Below are 19,443 nucleotides of genomic sequence, written 5' to 3'. Positions count from 1 at the left end.
TAATACTTTCATTTTCTTTCTCTTCACAAACATCTCCCTTACATGTGTCATCTTTCCAAAATCTTTCTTCTGTTACATTCAAATCCTCCTTTTCTCCATCAGCCATCTCACCTTGTTGAGATACTCTGGTTTGTTTGTGACTTTCTACTGCAAATGTGCTGATGAGCTCTGACCACCCAACTTAGCTGAGGGTAGGAGTTGTTCAGTGAGAGGAGGACAAACAGAGGCAAGACTGAGTAATCTCAAGGCAAGAGTCTCAGTGGCTGTTAAACTTGGTGAGAACATTTGAGCTAAGTTTGTTGTTTTGCTGTTGATACCTTGCTTACTTAGGCCAATGCTCTTGGTCTGCAGCTTGTTTTATTTTTGTGTTCAAAAGAATCTGGAAGAGAAAAAAATCTTGGGTCATCAGGAATAGGGAAAGAAGGTTAGGACAAGGTTGGACTCAATGACCCTGAAGGTCTTTTCTAGCCTGAGCAATTCCATGATTCTAAGACTTCTGTTTATGTAAAAATCATGGATAAGGTGTTGGACACTCTCCCTACATGCAGTTAGAAAATCTGCAGACAGCTTTGGGTCATCATCATCTCCTTTTCCTCCAGAAGATTTACCAGTATGCTGTTACTACTTGCCACATTAATGACAACTTCACCTCTGGGCTTTGTTATGGAAAAGGTGGCCAAGTTATTTTTGTACTTTTGTACTGCCCAGCTACCCACAATAAAGGAATTTCAAAATACATAGTTAATTCAAAATATGCAATATTCCTGTCTCTGGCAGTGACCAAGACCCTACCTTAGAACACTTCTGTTCATTGGTCATTGGGCTGCCTTCTGGTTAGCTGTTTCAGGGGCATTCTTTGAGCTCAACTTTTACAGCTGAACTGGGATAAAATTTTGACTCCCATGCTTGCTGACTTCAGCTTTTTTTTTTTTTTTTTTAATCCTTCCATTGTATAGTTAAACAAAATCTTACTGGAAGAAATGTGGGATGGAAGAAATATTGTGCTTCTCCTTCTCAGCTGGATGGCAGCACCTCCTGGTGTGCTGATGTTCCAACATTTCCACACACTCTTTTACCTGAGTAAGCAACAACAAATTGTATCATACCCTTCTGCCTGTCTGGTTTAGACACATCTCCTGCTGGAAATGCAAGTGACTGGAGTTTTCACTAATTAGAACTAAGGATTAATATAGTAGGGCTGTCCACTGGGACTTAGTGTGTTGGCTTCAGGTCAGGACCTTTCTGTGCCAGGATCTGCTTCTAGATGTTGCATGGGCTGTAGCTGTTCTGAGCAACATAACTTGGTGCATTTAGTTATATCCTTGTGTCTTCATCTTCTTTTTCTTCCTAAGTATCTCCCTTAAGTGTTTCATCATTCTGAAAGCTGCCATTTCTTATTACACCATTTCTTTTCTGTTTGTATCCTTCTTTTCTCCACCAGTCTGTCAAGTGATCAACAAAACGATGCAAATAGGACATGAAAAAAAAAACAGGCTGTGGTTTGGGATGAAAAAATCTGAAATCCCCTTTCCATCTTTGTCACAGGCATCTTTGGGACTTCATGCAAGTTACTTTCACTTCCTCTGAGCTCATTTTCACTCTTAAGGCAGCGTGCTACAGCACTTTGTAATGAATACAATGAATAGCAACAGTTGTCCTGTCCTTTCCTATAATTTTTGCACATTTTGATCAGGCACGTGGTTTATTTGCTTGCTTTAACCTCTTGGAACATTGGCTGTGCTTTCCTCTGGTTTGTATAGCACTGGTGCATGAATAAGGTTTCATAAATTCAAAGTAAAATGTTTGTCCATGATATTTGCAGACAGAATATTCCTAATCCCAGGATTCAAGAGTTGTGAGTGTTTCATAATCATAAAATACTTATCTTATCTGAGTTGCATTTAATTCTGGGCAGGAGGGGTAGAAATAGTATTCTGCATCTAACTGTCAACATAGGTCAAAAAAAAATCAATTTATTTGCATGCCTTGGAGAAGAACCAGGACATTAAAACCAAGAAATTGTGATTCTCTTCTGAAAAATTGTATTGGCTTCTCAACCACTCCCCCATCTCCCCAATTCGTTACATGGCTTTTTAACTTTGCTTAACTCTATCTGGTATAATTCTCTTTCAAATGTGAGACCCTTTTCTATACTCTGAAGGATAAAGTGATTTAAAATATTTCTGTTTAAAGAGATGATTTGAAGTTGCAAACTGGAAGGGTTTACACTGACCAGTGGATTTTGTCTGTTGTGGAGATGCTACCTACAGAGAGGTTCTGCTGTAATGAAAATGAATCTTTTCATTAATTCTTTCCTATGCGAGTTAAGCTACTGTCCCAAGTGAATGTTTTTAATGATCTCTCTGGAGCATCTGAAAGCTTTGTCCCACTTGCATGATGCAGAGAGAAATACACAACCTATCTTGGAGGCAGTCCTGTCATTATACCTTTTGGTCTGTAATGTTTGTGTTTGCATTTCTATTGTTCTTGCATGTGTAGCTTTACCATGCCCAAAGGAGAGCTTCTTACACTTGAGAGAAGCCCTTTGGACAAATGTTCACTACATGAAGTTAGCCTGAAATGCTTACAACTCAAATATGAGCAATTTGTACTAAAATACAAGAATGTATCAAATTTATTATACATCAGAATGACCAGCTCTTGTTGTCAAAGTGCACTTCTGCAAAATGTTGTTTAGCAAAGTGTCAATCTGCTGTTTATGACAACTGAAGGAGATTTTATACATCCAAAGTAATCAAGTTTCATTAACCTAGAAATAAAATCTCAAGGTTTCTGTTAAAGAGGATTTTTAAGATTTCTTTTTGTTTGTTTGTGTGGCTTTATGGAAAGCTGTAATGGGAATAGCAGTGAAGTTCAAGTGGTGCTAAAAGAAAGTGCATTGTCTGGTCAGATAAATAACAATTACTCTTGGGCAGCCATTCTCCAGTGGGTTGGCTTAAAAAAAGTGGCTCTTGAACACCCCTTGCTGGGATTCTTTACAATGAGTTCTGCTTTCACAAGCCTCAAATTCCTATAATTAAGTTTCAATGTGTGGTTTTTGCAAATGGTCTTCTCTCTAGGGAACAGATGGGCATAAGCTTGGGAGGCTCGATTTCCCAAAATGGAGCTGCCAGGAGTTTTCTTGATTTACTGTTCCAGCTGGCTTGAGAACATTCACAGGAGTTGAGGTTTCTGATGCTCTCTTGTTTGGACTTTTATCTCCCCAGTTTTAACAGCGTCCGTCAAGGAACTCACATCTTGTTCCGGGAGTTCAGCTTTGTTCAAGCTACACCTCACAACAGATCATCTTTCCTTCGGACCTTCTGGAGGTGTTTCCGAACAGTGGGAAAAAATGGAGGCAAGTATCCCAGCAGCTTCTGCTGTCCCTCTTACCTTGACATAAGAATCATTAGCTGGGCTATTAATGCAGTACAAACAGACACTTCACACTGGGTTCTACTACTCTGATGTTGTTAACAAGGAGGCAGCACCACAGTTGCCTGTAGAAGGATTTAAAAATGCTCACAGCATAAAGCAATATAAGAACACTTTCGTTACACTTTCTGCTTTCATTACAGAGGAGTAGGTCACAGAGTCACAGAATGGGTTGGGTTGGAAGGGACCTTAAATCTCATCCAGGCCCAACCCCCTGCATGGGCAGGGACACCTCCCACCAGACCAGGTTGCTCAAAGCTCCATCCAACCTGACCTGAGACACTGCCAGGGAGGAAGTATCCACAACTTGTGGAAACATCTTGCAATGTCTTAACACCCTCACAGTAAAGAATTTCTTCCTAATGTCTCAGCTAAATCTCCCCTCTTCCAGTTTAAAGCCATTATCCCTTGTCCTGTCACTACACATCCTTGTGAAAAGTCCCTCTGAAGCTTTCCAGCAAGTCCCTTCAGATACTGGAAGACTGCTCTAATGTCTCCCCTGGAGCCTTTTCTTCTCCAGGCTGAACACCCCCAACTCTCTCAGCCTTTCTTCACAGAGAGGAGAGGTGCTCCAGCCCTCTGATCATCTTAGTGGCCCTCCTCTGAACTCATTCCAACATCTCCATGTCCTTCATGTGCTGGAGGCTCCAGAACTGGATATGGTGCTCCAGGTGGAGCCTCACAAGAGCAGAGCAGAGTGGGAAAATTACCTCCCCTGAGGTGCTGGCCATGCTGCTTTTGATGCAGCCCAGGATATTTGGTTTTCTGGGCTGCAAGCAAGCACTGCTGGCTCAAGTTGAGCTTCCCACCAACCAGCACCCCCAGTCCTTCTCATCAGGACTGCTCTCAATCCACCCAACCTGTATTTGTGCTTGGGGTTGCCCCAACCCAGGTGCAGGACCTTGTCAGGCAACAATTATCAGATTTGTGGGGCTGTGTATGGGGGTGGATTGATAAAAAATAAATGTGCAGCATAGCAGACCTGGAGATGGTTAGAACATAGGTTATGAAGCATGAGGGAAGTAGGTGCTGAGATTATTAGGCAGTTGTGCTTTGACTAAGAGCCCAGAAGCAGAGTTTAAAAATCTGTTGAGCTGTGTAGGGTGGTGAACTCTGCCACCTGATCTGTGCCTGACCCACTCCTGACACATCTCCCAGATGATACTGCAGGATCCTGATGGCTGTGGAAGGGGGGGGACCACTAACAACTGTGTGACCTCTTCCTCAACCCTACCCACAAGGAAAAGTCTCCTATGCCAAAATAACTATTCAGCACTGTACTATCTTGCCTTGCTATTCTTATTCTGAACTTGGTATATTAGGTATTACAGACCTGGCCAGAGTTCAAAACAAACTCATGTAGCTACATGCAACTAAAATTATGTTTTGTTTTAGTTTTTAATTTAGTATTTTAAGCAGACACACTGAAAGTTGCTGTACAAATAGGAATTTTGGTGGTGTATCTTGTGTTTAGGTTTTTTGGTTTTTTTACTACAAGCTTCTAGTTTCAGTCTATTCAGCCTCACTCCCTGGTGCAGAGAAAACTAGAAAAATTCCCTTAAATAGAGATAAAACCTCACCTTCTCAATAAGCTTTTAAGCACTTCTGCTCATGATGAACAGATTTTGCAAGATTATGAATAATGACTTTTCTGACACATGCTATTTCAGATCCTTGGAAGTTAGGCAGTCATAATTAAACATTAGAAAATCTCTAATTAGCTACTAAAGTGACTGACTACACTGTGTGTAACACCTTCTTCCAAGTGGTAGGTACTTCTCTGCCATATTGTAAATAATTTATATTAGTTCAGGGATAATACTTTTAAGATTTCAGCTAAATTGTACAGTACTAATCTAACCAGCATGCAGTGAGGACATAGCTGATTTGAGTTCAGGTCAGAAAAATACATTTGTAGGCTCCTAGAACATACTTCCATGGAGAGTTAGAGGGTGAAGAAGAGAAGAAGTCATCCACCAGGACTCCTGCTGTCAGTGGTCAACATTGTTGACAAATGTTTTCAAAAGTGTTGACAAATGTTTCAAAAAAGCAGCTGTCTGGTGGGAAGTACCCACTTGTGTACTGGCAATTCAAGTTTTCATCTACTTGGCATCAAACTCAGCCATGGGTGTCTGAATTTGTTGGAAAGAACTGAGAAGTTTTAGCTACATAATATCTTCCTTCTCTTTTGCTCTTAGCAGTTTTATGTGGATACGGAAAAGGCTGTGGGTGAAAATGTCATCACTAAGGGTCTTCAAAGGGGAAGGCAGCACAGGAAAAAGAAGCTGACGTGGATGTTACTTGCTCTGGTTGTGGCCACACTTCTTAGTATTTAAGCAAGAGTGCTGTATTTACCTGTTTATTTATATACATTTTCTTTTTACATTAACTAGAAACAGAAATGCACCACTTCAGGGAGCTTGCTTTCAATATTTTCATCCACTCATTCCAATTTCCTGATTTTTATAGTAATATTTATACACTAGAACATCAGGGTGTTCCCTGATAAACTGCACAAATGCCAGCTCTCTGGGGGTGCAAGTCAACACAGTAAGTGACAACTTGCCTCAAAGCTTGGACCCATGCTGTAGGAAGCAAGGGAGAATAAAATTAAATGTGTAAGATCCTATTTCCAGGCTTATACAAACTCGGAAAAATCCAAACAAAACAAAACCCCACAACAAACACTGTTCCACTTCTGAGTGTTTAATTGGGATTTCAGAGAAGCAGCCAATGTCTCTCAAATGGGTGATTGCTTCATCTGGCTGCTAGTTACTCTTCCTTGATGCAGGGAAATTGACTTTTTTTTCAGTAACTCTTGAAATAACCTTGACTTGGAATCTGCACTTTGTTCACCCAGGCAGATCATAGAATCATAGAATTGGCTGGGTTGGAAGGGACCTCAGAGATCATCAAGTCCAACCCTTGATCCACTCCCCCCATGCTTCCCAGCCCATGGCACTGAGTGCCACATCCAGTCTCTTTTGAAATATCTCCAGGGACGGAGAATCCACTACTTCCCTGGGCAGCCCATTCCAATGTCTGATCACCCTCTCCATAAAGAAATTCTTTCTAATCTCCAACCTAAACCTCCCCTGGCACAACTTGAGACCATGCCCTCTTGTCTTGCTGAGAGTTGCCTGGGAAAAGAGCCCAACACCCCCTGGCTCCAACCTCCTTTCAGGGAGTTGTAGGGAGTGATGAGGTCTCCCCTGAGCCTCCTCCTCTTTAGGCTGAACACCCCCAGCTCCCTCGGCCTCTCCTCATAGGGTCTGTGCTTGAGTCCCTTCACCAGCCTTGTTGCCTCCTTTGGACCTGCTCCAGTACCTCAATCTCCTTCCTGAGCTGAGAGGCCCAGAACTGGACACAGGACTCAAGCTGTGGCCTCACCAGGGCTGAGCACAGGGGCAGAATCCCTTCCCTGGACCTGCTGGCCACACTGTTCCTGATCCAGGCCAGGATGCCATTGGCCTTCTTGGCCACCTGGGCACACTGCTGGCTCATGTTCAGCTTCCTGGCAATCCAGACTCCCAGGTCCCTTTCTGCCACTCTGTGCCCAGCCTGGAGCTCCCCATGGGGTTGTTGTGTAGAACCTCATCCCATTGGAATCAGCCCAACTCTCCAGTCTGTCCAGGTCCCTCGATGCATCTAGCCAGGAGTTCTTAAAGAATCAATAAAAAAATTTATCTGAACAGAAGCAGTACTTAAATAATCTGTGTATGTCCAGAACCATGTATGCACTAAGTGTACTAACATTACTCTTTCTCTTGGAAAATTACTGAAGATATTACTTGTTTGCTTAATTCCTTATCCTTTTCAGTTGCTGGAAAGTAGCTCTTCATGGAGAAATGGAGCAGCTTGGATGTGTTAGTCCTGTTATGTGATAGGTTCTAGTTACAGTGCCCTTCCTAACTCCTTTTGTTTGAAAACTGGGTTTATTTTCCTTTTGTCTCTAAATAGCAAGGAAAAATTACTAGCTTCACTAAATATGATAGTAACATAGCACACTTCAAAAAGTAAAGAACAAGCATTTTGATTTGTTTTTAAATCAATTTGTTTGTTTGTTTTTAAAACAAATTTGTTTTTAAAAGGAGCATTTCTGTTTGGTGACCTGCTGGATCTATAGGCTGGGGGTTTTTTTTGCAGGATTTCCCACTGGTTTTAGTAGCTTAGCAAGATGTATAGTTCTATTTTGCACACTGGGGGTAAAAAAAAAATCCTCAAAGTTGATTTTGAGTGTCAAAAAGTTGGGGTGGACCTCACAAAATTTCTTCCCTCCCTTGAACACCAATGCTATGCAAGACCCACATGGTTGGTTGAAGGGCAGCGAAGCACAGAGCATAATGCTCTGTTGGCAACAGAGTTCTCCCAGAAGAAGGCAAAATGACCAGAAGTCTTGTTTTCCCTCTGCTTATGCTAAAGTTGACCTCTTGGAATCTAGCTGACCTGCTCTTTTGAATTGTCTGTTCCTCAGGACTCTTTAATTAAAACTGTGCTTTCTCGGTTTAAACAGCCCCTGTGGAGTTCTGCTGTGAAGCTTCATAAGGTCAACATATGCCTCTCCCAACCCCCATGGCTTTCATGTCTTCTTGGGTCTGTTTTTAATTAAAAAGACTTTTTCCTTAAATGCTTTCCAGCCAATTAGAGAAATTTTGCACTGAGAAACTTGTTTCAGGCCTGGTGTATTGAGAAGCAAACAGAAAGCTTGGTCAGGACCACTGGAACTTTTTTTTCTAGAGCCCCCAGCTTTCTTTGGTGCTTTTCACAGATTTTCTTTCTTCCTTTCTCCCCCACTCCCTTTTTTTTCCCTTTTTCCCTTTTTCCCTTTTTCCCTTTTTCCCTTTTTCCCTTTTTCCCTTTTTCCCTTTTTCCCTTTTTCCCTTTTTCCCTTTTTCCCTTTTTCCCTTTTTCCCTTTTCCCTTTCCCCTTTTCCCCTTTTCCCCTTTTCCCCTTTTCCCCTTTTCCCCTTTTCCCCTTTTCCCCTTTCCCCTTTTCCCCTTTTCCCCTTTTTTCCTTTTTTCCTTTTTTCCTTTTTTCCTTTTTCCCTTTTTCCCTTTTTCCCTTTTTCCCTTTTTCCCTTTTCCCTTTTTCCCTTTTTCCCTTTTCCTTTTCCCTTTTTCCCTTTTTCCCTTTTTCCCTTTTTCCCTTTTTCCCTTTTTCCCTTTTTCCCTTTTCCCTTTCTTTTTGTTTTCCCCTTCCAGCAAAAACAGCTGCTGTGTGATACCTTAGAAATAGCCCTAGAATGGTTCAATACCAGATACAGGGTCTTTTCCTTCTGCTCAGGAAGGATGCAGGGATGCTCATTTTTACTTTCCTTAGATGCACTCACCCCTGAAGCATGAAACTGCTGCAGAAAGCGGATTGATCTGTATTGATTGAGGTTCCTTTTTGCAGGCTGTCCCTTCCCTTCAGACAAAAAGTTACTGCTCATATTGAAATGAAACCTTATAAACTTATCTTGGTTTTTTCACATCCCTGCCTCTCTGCTTCTGAACACCTAGCTTTGGAAACTGGGAATATAATTACCTTCAGAGTTTTGGGAAGGAAGGTTTACCATAACCAAGAAAAGTCTCTGTCACAGAGTGAGAAGAGTGGTCTGCCTCTGACTAATTCTTCTTGAGTTCTTCAGGAAGTCTGGATTCCTTACAAAAATTAAAGAAATGCCCTATCTGTATCATTCATGTGACCTGGAGCTTGAAAAGAGCTAGAAGGACCACTCTTCTCCCATGCCTTTTTTGGAAGATGCTGTTTTACTGCACTTTGCTGACAAGATTACTTTCTTGATGTTCCAAACCCCCTTCTTTCTCTAGTGTCATTTTAATGCTTCCACATGTAACTCTTTATACTGAATTGCTCCCCCTTTTTCACTTTGTCCTTTGTAAGCTTTTATACTATTTCCATTTGTAGCTTAAAGAAACTTTTAGTAAGATGTGTGGAACAATATAGCAATGATTAGAGCAAATACCAGAATCTTCTGCCCTTTCCTTTTTGTTACTAAAATCAAATTAGATCTTTATACCATACTTTAGTAGGAGAGTTGTATGAATCAGTAAGGTCTCAGTATATCCTAAAGCTGTGGATTTTAATACAGTGTTCTCTGGCAGCACATTCTGCAGTGAAATAACCTTGGTTGAAATGATTGATCTCCATTCTCTAATCACTTTGCAGTTTCTTTGCTCTACAGTTACAGCTGTTAAGTATTTATGATTTGTCAACCTAGCTCTGCCTGCAAACCCCACTGATGACTCTGGTCAATCAGGACTAAGGATTTTTGAAGCTGAGGACAAAAAAATAAAGGATTACATTTTAGAGATGAGGTAGATTGCAAGATAAAACACTTCCCTTACCCAGATCTAAAATGCATAGCAGTAATCATTTGGAGTTGTAGTAGCATGTGGATCAGTGATAGTCTTCAGCTTTGAATGCAATTTGTGAAATTAAATAAATGAATTGCACTGGAAGTCTTTGATAGTGTCCTGTCCCTCCCCTCTGTACTACATTTTTTTAACTCCATCTCTGAACATGCACCAGCTTATCTTAATTTCCAAATGCTTTTTTCAACCACATATCATGCAGGAGCACAGAATGTTAGGGGTTGGAAAGGACCTCTGGAGATCACATAGTCTAACCCCCCTGTCAGAACAGGTTCACTTGAAGCAGGTTGCACAGAACAGCATCCAGGTGGGTTTTGGATGTCTACAGAGACTCCACTACCTCTCTGGGCAGCCTCTGCCCAGCTCCATCACCCTTAAAGTAAAGACATTTCTTCTCATAGAATCATAGAATTGGCTGGGTTGGAAGGGACCTCTGAGATCATCAAGTACAACCCTTGATCCACTCCCGCCGCAGCTCCCAGACCATGGCACTGAGTGTCACATCCAGGCTCTTTTGAAATATCTCCAGACACGGAGAATCCACTACTTCCCTGGACAGCCCATTCCAATGTCTGATCACCCTCTCCATAAAGAAATTCTTTCTGATATCCAACCTAAACCTCCCCTGGCACAACTTGAGACCGTGCCCTCTTGTCTTGCTGAGAGTTGCCTGAGAAAAGAGCCCAACCCCCCCCTGGCTCCAACCTCCTTTCAGGGAGCTGTAGAGAGTGATGAGGTCTCCCCTGAGCCTCCTCTTCTCCAGGCTGAACACCTCCAGCTCCCTCAGCCCTTCCTCACAGGACTTGTGCTGGATCCCTTCACAGCCTCCTTGCTCTTCTCTGGACCTGCTCCAGGACCTCAATCTCCTTCCTGAGCTGAGGGGCCCAGAACTGGACACAGGACTCAAGCTGTGGCCTCACCAGGGCTGAGTACAGGGGCAGAATCACTTCCCTGGACCCGCTGGCCACGCTGTTCCTGATCCAGGCCAGGATGCCATTGGCCTTCTTGGCCACCCGGGCATACTGCTGGCTCACCTCTTGTCCTGTCACTGGATAGTCTTAGATATGTATCTTCTTAAATAAACATTATTTTGGAAAACCAGTAAGCTTTTCTGTTTGTTTTCTAAGCTTTTCCTGGTTATTTTGTGTCTTTTGACAGCTCTTCACTGCTTGGGTCATTGGCAAATGAAATGAATCTGTTCTTCACTTTTTGTTCTGGTTGAGTGAAACATTTAATGAGGTTATATACAGTGATCATTGTTGCATTCTGCTAGGCAATCATCCAAAATTCAACTGGTAATTATTATTACCATTTGCTTTGCAGTCTTTTGGCATCTTTCCTATCCCTATGACAACATTCTTATTCAAACCAACTGAAATAGATTTTCTCCATTAAGAATTTTTTCAGTTCCAATATGGTGCTGAAGAGTTAGTATTCCAAATTGTGGGGAAGTTCCCTGGAATAAAATTAGTTCCAAGTTGAGTGATGTAGTCTGAAATTCTGAATGCCCCATGTTTCTTATTTAAAATGAACTTTGTCTCTCTCTTCTCTCCCTTGTGTTTTCAGAGATAATCAGCACATGTGCAGGTGATCATGAAGTAGGATTTATGAAGCATTAGCTTCATTAACTAGTGTGTTTTGTGATGTTTCTGTTCTACTTTTCAGCAGCAGAGATGCTGAAAGGGAGGGAGGAAGGTAAAGGAGAGGAAAACCTTATTTCCTCTTGACTCCTTATACTGTGACTTTCTGCAAAGAGGTAAGAAAGGAAGAGCCTCTGTGAAGCCCACATCTGCTTTTAACCCAGTGTTGGTACTTAATTGCCCTGAAACATGAAAGTGCCTGACCTTTGGAAAGGATTATCTTCATCTCTTCTCAGTGAACCACAAAAAATACTTCTCCCCCTGCTGTTGACTTGAATTGGATGTCTCTGCATTACAATGCAATGTTTGTATAGAAAACCTGAGCTCAGGGTTGGTGTTTCCATATGGTACAAATCTTCACTATCTCAAGATACTAATTTGGAACCTGGAAGGTGTGGGGCTGTTTTTCTTTGGCAGCAGCCTGAGACTGCTTGATCTGGCTCAGTGCATCAGCTGAACTGTAGGGAATGCTCTTCTGGTGCATCCAGGTAGCTCATTGCTGTGGAATAAACACTGCCATCTCTGTGCTGCTCTACCCTGAGCAGTGTAGATGCAATCTGAGGAAGAGCACCATGAAGAGAGAATGTATGTTGGGGGTCAGTATGTACAGAAGATTAAGGACCCCCCTTTACACACATGCAAGTAATTCTTCAAAGTAGCCTAGGTGCTAGGAGATGTCTTCAGAGAAGAAACACTTACCTTTTTTAATATATTTTTTTTTAAAGTGATGCTGTCCAGCTGCACAAAAAAAATCTCTGAACAAGTTGTCATTGTGCCTTTTCTTTATCTTCCCAGCTGCCTGTTATAACTTTTCTGTCTGGTGGTCTTGTTTATCATAGTTCCCATCATTACAAATTCACTTCATAGCTTTCCTAAGTTTATCCAATTGATTTTCATGAGGTGCTTCTGACTCTGGACTTTGTTTCTCTTTGGCTCAAGTAGGCCTGACCTGTATCTAGAAGATTTTTGCTGGTTTGTACTTGTCCATATTCACAATCAACAATCTCTCACCTCCCGTTCTTCCCTTCCTCCTGTTAGATATACTCAAAAAAACTTCACATCCACTTACTCTGGTAAATAAGTATGGATGTCATTTCTTTCTTTTAAGGAACTGATTTTTCCCTGTGGTGCTGAAGGGACTGACCTGAGCTGTATTTGTTTCTGTAGCTATGTTATTGAACTCTTCCAGCAAACCTGGTTAGGCAAGTTTATTGCTGCCTACAAACCCCTGAGCTCTCAGAAAAGTCCCTGCTCTGCACTTCATTTTGGGGCCTTGGTGATATTCAGTATGCCCATGTTTGACTGAAGATGCAGTGTTGAGTTAGTTTAGCTGAACTGTACAGCTCTGCTTGGGTATAGAAGTTCTTACATATCTTTAAGGTCCCCTTACCTTAGTAAATGTCTGTAAGTGTGGTTTAAGTGTGATCATGAGTAAAGGTGGTGTATGTGATTAAAAGGATTGCTCCTGGATGCTGTCTGGTGTCTTTCAGGAATCTTAGATGAGTATCAGTAGAAATGATCTGCATGCAGGATTAGTACTTTGATATGCTACTACCACTTTGTGAAATGGGGATAACATAGTGCTATGGGAAACCTGTAATCTGAAAATTAGTTATGACATGTGGTTTATAATATTTATAAATTAAGCTTGATCCATTTTGTATTTGTTGCAGGGATGTGATTCTGGTAATGCACAGTCTGATACCTTCCTTCATAAAGTGATCTGAGTGTGATTTGCATTCCATGCTTTTACTAAGCATGAATCTCATCACCCCTGTTGGCACACTGGACCTTTCTTCAGCTTGGAGGAGGAGATATTTGAATGTCAATGAGTTCTCCTTAACCTCTTTTTCTCTCTAGAGCCATATTCCATGGGATTCTTCCAAGCAGATCTCTGAATACTGCTCTCCTGAAAACCAGAACCATGGTCTTGCTTTTTGCCAGACATATAAACTTCTGAAAGCTTCATGAAATGGTTTGTCAGGTATAAAGACAGAAACCTTAGAAATGCTTCAGGCTTAGGAAGTCTTCTGTAGAAGTTCACACCTTCCTAGACTTCAGTGTCAGTTAGCCAAGAACCACAAATCTGTAGGATAAAAGCTTTGGTAGTTCTAGTGCTCACAGAGATACTTGTCAAGTCTTGCCTTCTCTGAGGTTTTCCTGCATTAAAGTCTAGTCCCAGAAGCAGTCAAAAGTCTTTAGAGCAAGACAGAAGTCACATACATCATCATGTTCATCATCTCTGTTGTAGAACCACTTGTTCAATATTACTTTCACAATTCTTCCCTTTTTTTTGAAGGGAAGGTAATTTCATGTGTTTATTAATAATGTATACATTCACTGAAAGGACCTTGGCTCATAAGCATTCTGATATTTAGCTGGTAACTGCATCAATTAAAAAGTTTCCATGTATAAAGGTAGCTAGCTTCTAACATAAAATTGGCAAGAGATTTTCCCTTTTGAAGGAGCTCAAAATAGAAACTACTTTATATGCTAGAGTATCTTCTTTATTCATCTTCCCTCATTGTAAATTCAGAATATTTCCCTTTTATATAGAGGTTGTAGGCTTTTGCTGGTTTTCCATAGCTTCAAAGCACTATCCAGTAGAGTCTTGTTCAAGCATGTTGTTCTTCAAGGGACAACCTGATGAAATTACTGTACTCTTCTTTCCCCTGAAGTCCAGTCTGCTGGGCAAGTCACACATGTCTAATGAAAGGTTTGCTAAACATACCTCTTCTGTGAAGGGCAAGTTCTTTAGGTAATGAAATGCAGAAGCCTAGAACCTGATCTGGCTGTGTTATGTCTTTCTATTTACCTGGAAATACAGGCTCACTAGCTGAGCTTTGGATCTCAAACCCTGTAAAGTGTGACTTTTTTGGCATTGGCTCTAAAGAGGCTGCTGCATGGGAAAGCTGAGTATGTGCACTGGTGTAGCTAAAGCCAAAGGTAAAGAACACATTCTGGGGCTTGTCCCTTGTGTGTGTCCATCATGTCTTGTCCTATGAGCAAATGAGTCTGATGCCCAAACTAGAAATCTTGTTTTCATAGGCTTATTTGATATTCAACAAGGAGGGCCTGATCCAAAGGGAAGTTTTAAACAGTTCTGATGAGATCCTGACCATAAATCACTATCTGGTCATCTTTCTCTGTATTGATTATTGATTATTAGGAGTTTAGGGAGAGCAGATTTGTCATTGAGGACCTAAGTTTGGTGCCTGAAGTTAAGCAGCATAAAAATTACCCTTCCACTCTGCATTTCAAATGTGTACTATTTTCCAGATTAAGCCATTAAGCCCTTAGCAAAATGTATCTTTCTAGGGATGCTGTGTTTTTTTATTTTAGTTTGGCACTCACTATTCTGTAATGTTCATGAATAAACATTTTAGGAAAGTTTTTGATTCCATAATGCTTTTCTCCCCTTATAAGTCTTCCACAGCTTCTGTATCTAAAGCATCCTCTAATCAAAGCAAAGTGAATACCATACTAAATCTTATTAAACTAGAAGAGTTGAGGAACAAATCAATAGTCAATCCCAGCTAAGACATCTCACAAAACTAATAGGGGGAAGAAAAAAAATTTATTGAAATGTTACTTTTCTGTTTCTCAGAAAGTAAACATTGCCAGCTTTAATAGATGTGGCAATTAAGCATGGTCACTAAGCAGGTTTTTTAAGAAGTCATACAGCTACTGAAAACTTTATCATTTCATTTGGCTTTCTCTGCTAGAAGAATCATAGAATCCCAGGATGTGATGTTGGAAGGGACCTCCAGGATCCCTTGGTGCAACCCTTCTCATATTATTGTTTCTAGGAGGTGTCCCAGCACCCCCTGGAGCTGAGACTTCCAACTTTCCCAAGTGGGGGAATCCCCCCTTCCCCTGGGAGACCATTCCAAGGTCTGACTGTCCTCATGGGGACAAATTTCCCTCTTGTGTTCCAATGGAATCTCCCCAGGAGCACCTTGTGCCCATTGCCCCTCGTCTTGTCCATGGGACTCCTTGGACACAGGGAGTCTCCAGCTGCTTTGGAGCTGCCCCGGAAGTCCTGAACATGGGCAGAAGGTCTCCCCTCAGCCTTCTGAGGGGAGAACAGGCCCTGTTTTTTTAGCCTCTCCTCATATGGCAGGTGCTCCAGACCTCTAATCACCCTGGTGGGTTCTCTGGACCCTCTCCAGCCTGTCCACATCCTTTTTGTACAGCAGGTACCAAACTGGACACAGTACTCCAGCTGTGGGCTTACAAGAGCTGAGTAGAGCAGGATGATGACTTCTTTATCTCTGCTGGTGATGCCCTTGTTGATGGAAGAACAAGAAATCCTTTGGGTTTTTTTCTTTTACAGCTTTAGCATGTGATTTCTATGTCTGAATGCCAAAGGAAGTCTAGGAACCACTGGAAGATCAAGAGAGTTCAATTGCTTTTTAATTCAATTGTATACAGGCTTTATTGTGTGCTTTGGATACACTGAACAGGTATATTCTGATAAAACTACCACACGCAATCCCCTTGCTTCCAAGTACTGTCCAGTGATTTGGAAAGGCCCAAAAGCACCATTATAGGTTGACAGCAGCTTGAAAAAAACAAATAGAGGCAAACATCTTCATTGGTTTTGAAGGAGTTTCAGAATTATGAAGAATTTAAAGTTTTTTGCTTGTTGAGAAGCAAATTCCCAACCCAAGCATGTTTTACCTGAGTCACAGCTCAGTATCAAGAAGCTGCCAGTAAGGACAAAGCCTATGTGTAAGCTCCTATGTAGAGATGAAGGTATTATAGTGAAGATGTTTTCCTTGTTTTAGGGAGTGGGAGGAAGCATGCTCTCTAGCATTATTTCTTATTGCAGGCATCTTCAATTATAAATATGTAAACAGGTTAGAGCTTAGGGGAGCACCTCTTCTGACAGCTGAACATCTAAGTGTGTAGATTTTGTTGATGGAACAGTTTAGGATCTTCATGTGAGTTGAAACATCTGAGTAACTGGCAGCTGGGTCTTCTCCCTGTAAAACTTGAGGAATTCTTCTCATATCATAGTATCCTCCCTTGCATTCCCTCTCTTTGGCTTCAGTCCCTCTGTGAAATCTTCTCTTTTAAGGCAGAGTTTGCCAAAGGGGCATTGGCAGGAAAAGCAGATTCTCGCTCTGAAGAGCTGGTGTCACTCATTAGTGTGTGAGAAGAGCTGTTGTAAATAAACAACAAATCAGGTGCAGCTCTGTAATAGTGTTAATTCCAGTGATGTATGTGATGTCATACACCTGGCTGGGTAAGGTAGAGATAACATTATGGTTTAGATAGAAGTGATCCCTCCACCCAGTGAAATGCTTATCACCTTAGCCCATGAGTCTATTATAAGTAGCACAGCTGATGCTGTCTTTATCTTGGCATTACTTAGTGGCCTCAGGTTTTTTATGTTGCTCTTAAGTGACAGAGAACCAAGAAAGCAGATGTGTGCCTCCTCTGGAGCTGTCCCATGTTGATCTAAGCACTGTCACCTTGCAATGCATTTTATGATCCCATGTTGTACCTTTATAAATAAAGGGAATATTCCAGACTCTGTTCCACCACACAGTGTGAATGGATTGCCCATGGCAAGGTGGAATATTGCAAGTTGAAACCTGAGACTGAGACTTTCACTACCTTGAAAGCAACATAAGCTGTCTTTCTTCACAGGCAGTTTTAAAATGGATTTGAAATCAGAAAACCATGCTTCATGTAGGTCTGAAACATTCATAGTTGATTTATCCTACTTTGCTGTGGAAAAAGCTTCACAGAATCATAGAATTGGCTGGGTTGGAAGGGACCTCAGAGATCATCAAGTCCAACCCTTGATCCACTCCCCCCGTGGTTCCCAGCCCATGGCACTGAGTGCCACATCCAGGCTCTTTTGAAATATCTCCAGACACGGAGAATCCACTACTTCCCTGGGCAGCCCATTCCAATGTCTGATCACCCTCTCCATAAAGAAATTCTTTCTAATCTCCAACCTAAACCTCCCCTGGCACAACTTGAGACCCTGCCCTCTTGTCTTGCTGAGAGTTGCCTGGGAAAAGAGACCAACCCCCCCCTGGCTCCAACCTCCTTTCAGGGAGTTGTAGAGAGTGATGAGGTCTCCCCTGAGCCTCCTCTTTAGGCTGAACACCCCCAGCTCCCTCAGCCTCTCCTCAGAGGGTCTGTGCTCGAGTCCCTTCACCAGCTTAGTTGCCCTCCTTTGGACCTGCTCGAGGACCTCAATCTCCTTCCTGAGCTGAGGGACCCAGAACTGGACACAGGACTCGAGGTGTGGCCTCACCAGGGCTGAGTACAGGGGCAGAATCCCTTCCCTGGACCTGCTGGCCACACTGTTCCTGATCCAGGCCAGGATGCCATTGGCCTTCTTGGCCACCTGGGCACACTGCTGTCTCATGTTCAGCTTCCTGGCAATCCAGACTCCCAGGTCCCTTTCTGCCACTCTGTGCCCAGCCTGGAGCTCCCCATGGGGTTGTTGTGGCCAAAGTGCAGGACCCGACACTTGGCCGTGTTGAACCTCATCCCATTGGAATCAGCCCAAATCTCCAGTCTGTCCAGGTCCCTCTGCAGAGCCCTCCTGCCTTCCAGCTGATCCACACTCCCCCCCCAGCTTAGTGTCATCTGTGAATTTGCTGATGATGGACTCAATCCCCTCATCTAAATCATCATTGAAGATATTGAACAGCACTGGGCCCAACACTGATCCCTGGGGGACACCACTAGTGACCGGCTGCCATTTTGATGCAGCCCCGTTCAGCACCACTCTCTGGGCCCAGCACTCCAGCCAGTTCCTAACCCAGCACAGGGTTCCCCTGTCCAAGCTGTAGGCTGACAGCTTTTTCAGGAGAATGCTGTGGGAGATGGTGTCAAAGGCTTTGCTGAAGTCCAGGTAGACCACTTCAGCTCAGTATTTAAGAGAAGAAAATCCTGGTGATACAGTTTTTGTGGTAAGAGTTAGACAGGAAAAAGTGATCTGTTCTGGTCATGCCTAAGATAAATTGGAAACTGAAGCTGTTGTCTTCTCTGAATTGAATGAATCAGAGACTTTACTAATGCCTTAATTAAAGCTGCAGCACCCTGTCAGCATAAGCTGATCTGATTGCTGATACTTCCTTCTCACATCCTTCTGTGGCACCTCCCGCACTTGTCTGGTCTCGTGCTGATCTGTCTCAGCATGCTAAGCTGGCAGAAAACTACCCAGTCCTTCTACTGGTTGGGTTAGTTTTCTGGCAGTCTTGCTCACTGCAAAGCACCAGTGAGAGGTCAGAGGAGAGAGGTGGGATGCAGGGTGCAGTGCTCTGCAGCTCTGGTTAAGCTCAGGCCACCCAGCACTGCCAAAATACCAGTGCTGGCAAGTGTGGTCCTAATGTACAAGTCATACTGATGCTCTGGGCAGTCTTATTAGGCATAATACTAACACTACTTATACTTTTGTTTTAAAACCTCCTTTAGAGGGTAATACACTTCTGAAGTTTATAGCCAGAAAGCACCATTAGGCCTTGTAGTCTGACCTGTATAGCACATCATTAAACTTCACTTAGTAACACCAGGCTTGAGCCAAAACACTTTTGTCCCACTGAAAAATAATTTGCATATCTTCCAGAAGGGCATTCAGGTTTGATTAAGTCATGTGAACCTGAAGGGGCTGAAGGGCCCCTGGGAAAAATAGCAGGAGGAAGCAGTCAGCTGTTGGTGCTGCCAGAGCAATTAGGCTGGCCTGCAGCCCAGACCCCATGGAGTTTTCATGGGAAGAACTGCGAGAAACAGCCTTCTTTCAAACACCTTCCTGGGGTGCCTGCTCATGCTTCAAGCACGGTGGCTGGAAGGCTGACCCACGTGTAGAGCTTCTGCTCATACAGTAGGGTAGTCCTTGGGCACATCCCACACTGCTCCTGGGGAAAGAGTTGTTGGTGAAGCCTGCATGTGGTGATGGAAGGGTCAGGTGAGGAAGAAACTGTCCTGACAGAGAAGGATGGTTGTTTATTTGATAACTTCTGTTT

At 42.6% G+C, this 19,443-nt stretch overlaps 1 protein-coding gene across 2 annotated transcripts in view; it reads left to right on the top strand.

Annotated features, from left to right (window-relative positions):
• C5AH11orf49 (chromosome 5A C11orf49 homolog) overlaps positions 1–19,443 on the top strand; it is a 78,736-nt gene that overhangs the window by 24,138 nt on the left and 35,155 nt on the right. For both annotated transcript variants that reach the window (XM_008498267.2, XM_030452659.1), the window contains exon 3: positions 3,228–3,358. In XM_008498267.2, the coding sequence (XP_008496489.1) occupies positions 3,228–3,358 (131 nt within the window). The remainder of the gene's footprint in view (positions 1–3,227; positions 3,359–19,443) is intronic.

This window comes from Calypte anna, chromosome 5A, assembly GCF_003957555.1.
Source record: "Calypte anna isolate BGI_N300 chromosome 5A, bCalAnn1_v1.p, whole genome shotgun sequence".
In the NCBI taxonomy this organism is placed as follows: Eukaryota; Metazoa; Chordata; class Aves; order Apodiformes; family Trochilidae; genus Calypte; species Calypte anna.
Note: the sequence above shows the minus strand (reverse complement) of the source record. Positions and strands in the feature narration are given on the sequence as shown.